At 43.0% G+C, this 2944-nt stretch overlaps 1 protein-coding gene across 1 annotated transcript in view; it reads left to right on the top strand.

Moving 5' to 3' along the window:
• LOC103390465 (anthrax toxin receptor 1-like) overlaps positions 1 to 2944 on the top strand; it is a 16291-nt gene extending 13347 nt beyond the window's left edge. The window contains exons 17-18 of the mRNA XM_008326333.3: positions 1002 to 1082; positions 2376 to 2944. Of these exons, the coding sequence (XP_008324555.1) occupies positions 1002 to 1082; positions 2376 to 2756 (462 nt within the window). The 3' untranslated portion in view covers positions 2757 to 2944. The remainder of the gene's footprint in view (positions 1 to 1001; positions 1083 to 2375) is intronic.

Below are 2944 nucleotides of genomic sequence, written 5' to 3'. Positions count from 1 at the left end.
ACAACCCTTAAAAAAAAAAAAAAAAAAAATCAAACTAAAGTTTTTCCACAAATTGCTGAATGGAAAATATCAACAAACATTAGCGCTGGGGTTCGTGCGGTTTTAGCTCATTTTAGCAAAAATTGCTGAATGGAAAATATCAACAAACATTAGCGCTGGGGTTCGTGTGGTTTTAGCTCATTTTAGAAAAGTCAATTAAAACAGATTACTGCTCAACAAGGTAACAACTACACCCCGAAATGTCCCTGATACAGCTAAAGGAGGAGGCTAAAGGAGGAGGCTAAAGGAAGGAGATAATAGAAGAGGCTAACAGCTAGCAGTTAGCCTAAGTTTCAACACTAGTAAGAGGCTAACAGCTAGCAAAGTTTCAACACTAGCTGTGATTTGACTCTGAAAAAAAGTCTGTTTGTTGGTCTCACAAATGGAAACATACTGAACAATGACCCCAAAACCTCAGCACTCTACTAACTAACTACTAACCAACTACTAACTCTGTGACCTTGTTAACCTAGCGAGCTAATAACAACGTTCGGTGACCAGACGTTCCAACAATCACAAACAAAAAATATCCTAAAAACAGGACGAAGTGAAGGGACGTGAGAAGGAAAATCCACAAGCTAGCTCCCGATGATAGGTTGGTTATTTGTTACCAGGAAACAGTTAACACGTGGACTATCAGTCTGATTAGTCAGCTGAACAGACAGTAATAAGAACCAGACCAGAACTGAGCTCCGCCCTGGTGGTGGAATCTGTTGAGTGGGTGTTACTCCTGACAACATCAGTTCTTTATCTGGACGTTCCCCAATATTTTTATCTTCTCTTTACACAAAACAGAGTCAGACATTAAAAAAAAAAAAAAAAAAATCAGAGGAGAAAACACTTTGACATCGATCAAACTAACAAACAGATGTATTGATTAACCCTTCATGTCAATCACTGGAACACTGATTATTGATTATTGTTTTTTTTTTTAATTGTTTGTATCTGTCTCGATCTTCCAGGGGAAACTGGACGCTCTGTGTGTTCTTCTGAGAAAAGGCTACGACAGAGTGTCGGTGATGCGTCCTCTCCCAGGAGACAAGGTACGACGTATTGTTAGCCTTTGCGCTAAGTCATTTGGCTAATAAAATGAGGTATTTTTTTGGCTAGCTGCCTGTTGGTTTTCTGTTCTATCTTCACTGGATCTAGACTGTTTTTCTACAGTAACACAAGAGCATTCGTATGTATGTGTTTCACAAGTAGTTAGTTAGTTAGCTTTGACCTAGCGCTTAGCTTTCGTCAGCTAACCACAGTTGACATCTTGACTAGGATGGATTTCTAAAGAAAGTTTCTTTTTCTGATTTTTATTCTACACATTTTTTGGTGTTAATGATGAAACTAATTCTCTGCCATTTTAAACTTATTTCTGTTACTTTTTTTTTCTCAAACATTATTGGGCTTTTAACCAGTACTAGTAGAAGTAGTAGTACTAGTAAAGGGCACTTATAGGTAATATTATCTTTTTTACATTTTGCTGCAGTTCCTTGTCAACGTGCTAACATTCAGCTATTTCAATTAGCAGTAATATTAAAACATATTTTTATCCGACTTTTGTGCGATTTCTGCGCCATATTTTAGATGATCAACTTTTTAGCTGGAATACTTTTTTTTTTGCTACTAAATTATACTGTCATATTTTAGATGATCAACTTTTTAGCTTTTTTTGCTACTGAATTATACTGCTACAGGGGGCGCTGTTTCCTCTTTCCTCTGTTGATAATTCTACGATGAACCAGAAACTCTTTACAGCAGAGAGACATAGACATATAGACGTTCAGTTTTATCGGAACTTTTGGCAGGAAGACAATAATCAATTTACCAGACGTTAAAACTTCCATAAAAGACGTTTTTGAGCCAGAAATTTTTACCAGACGTTAAAACTTCCATAAAATACCTTTTTGAGCCAGAAATTTCTCAGCATCAAAGATCGGGACAGAAACGGCCGTGAATCTTATCTGTGAAACTCCAGAAATGTCAATTTGTTTCTTATTATTAGTGCGCTGACTTTGAAGCCACGGAGAGCAGGGAAGGTAAAAGAAATAAATAATAAAACAAAGGCGCTGCTCTGTCGTCTGGAAGAACGCTCTGCTCTGGAGAAGTCGTTAAGAGTGCGACGTCGTCAGCTCGGCGGGGCTGGCAGGAACGCCGTTTCCTTCTTCTCACTAACACTAACACTGGAATTTCCGCCCTCTTGTCTGTTGAACGTGTTTATCCCGCTGAAGCTAATGATCCCCCGTGCCAGCAGGGGGATTTATCCGACGCAGAGCAGGGTCTCATCTGCGTACGTCTTTACTTCAGGCCTTTAAAGTTAAACCCGTCTTTGACTTTGATCACAGGGTCGCTGCGTCAACTTCACCCGCAGTAAATCCTACCAGGGTCCGCGCTACCCCATCTACCACCACCCGTCTACGCCCGTCTACTCCCTGCCTCACGCCTACCAACACGACCCACCAGACGGCAGCCACTTCTCCAACGTACCCCCATCGCCGACGTCCATACTGCCCCCGCTGCCCTCCACGCCGCCTCCGTCCTCCAGCGGCCCGTTGACGTACACGCCACCTCCGGACAGAGCCGCGTCCCTCGACAACAACCTGCGCTCCATCTCCGTCCCACCTTCTCCAACTGGCTCTCTGCCCCCCCCACCTCCGGGGCCTGCTCCCAGCAGAGCGCCCCCTCCGTCACGGCCTCCGCCGCGGCCCAGTCAGGACGTGAACTGAGGCTGAGTTTTTTTTTTTTTTTTACTGACTGATTGTATAATGAAGCCGATTGTTACAAATATGCATGAAAACAACAGAAGGTCCAGTGTGTAAGACCAGGTGACGACCAGGTGACCACCAGGTGATGACCAGGTGACCACCAGGTGACCACCAGGTGACCACCAGGTGACGACCAGGTGACCACCAGG

Source organism: Cynoglossus semilaevis, chromosome 14 (assembly GCF_000523025.1).
Source record: "Cynoglossus semilaevis isolate Cse_v1.0 chromosome 14, Cse_v1.0, whole genome shotgun sequence".
In the NCBI taxonomy this organism is placed as follows: domain Eukaryota; kingdom Metazoa; phylum Chordata; class Actinopteri; order Pleuronectiformes; family Cynoglossidae; genus Cynoglossus; species Cynoglossus semilaevis.
The sequence above is the reverse complement of the archived record's forward strand: the minus strand, read 5'-3'. Positions and strand labels throughout refer to the sequence as shown.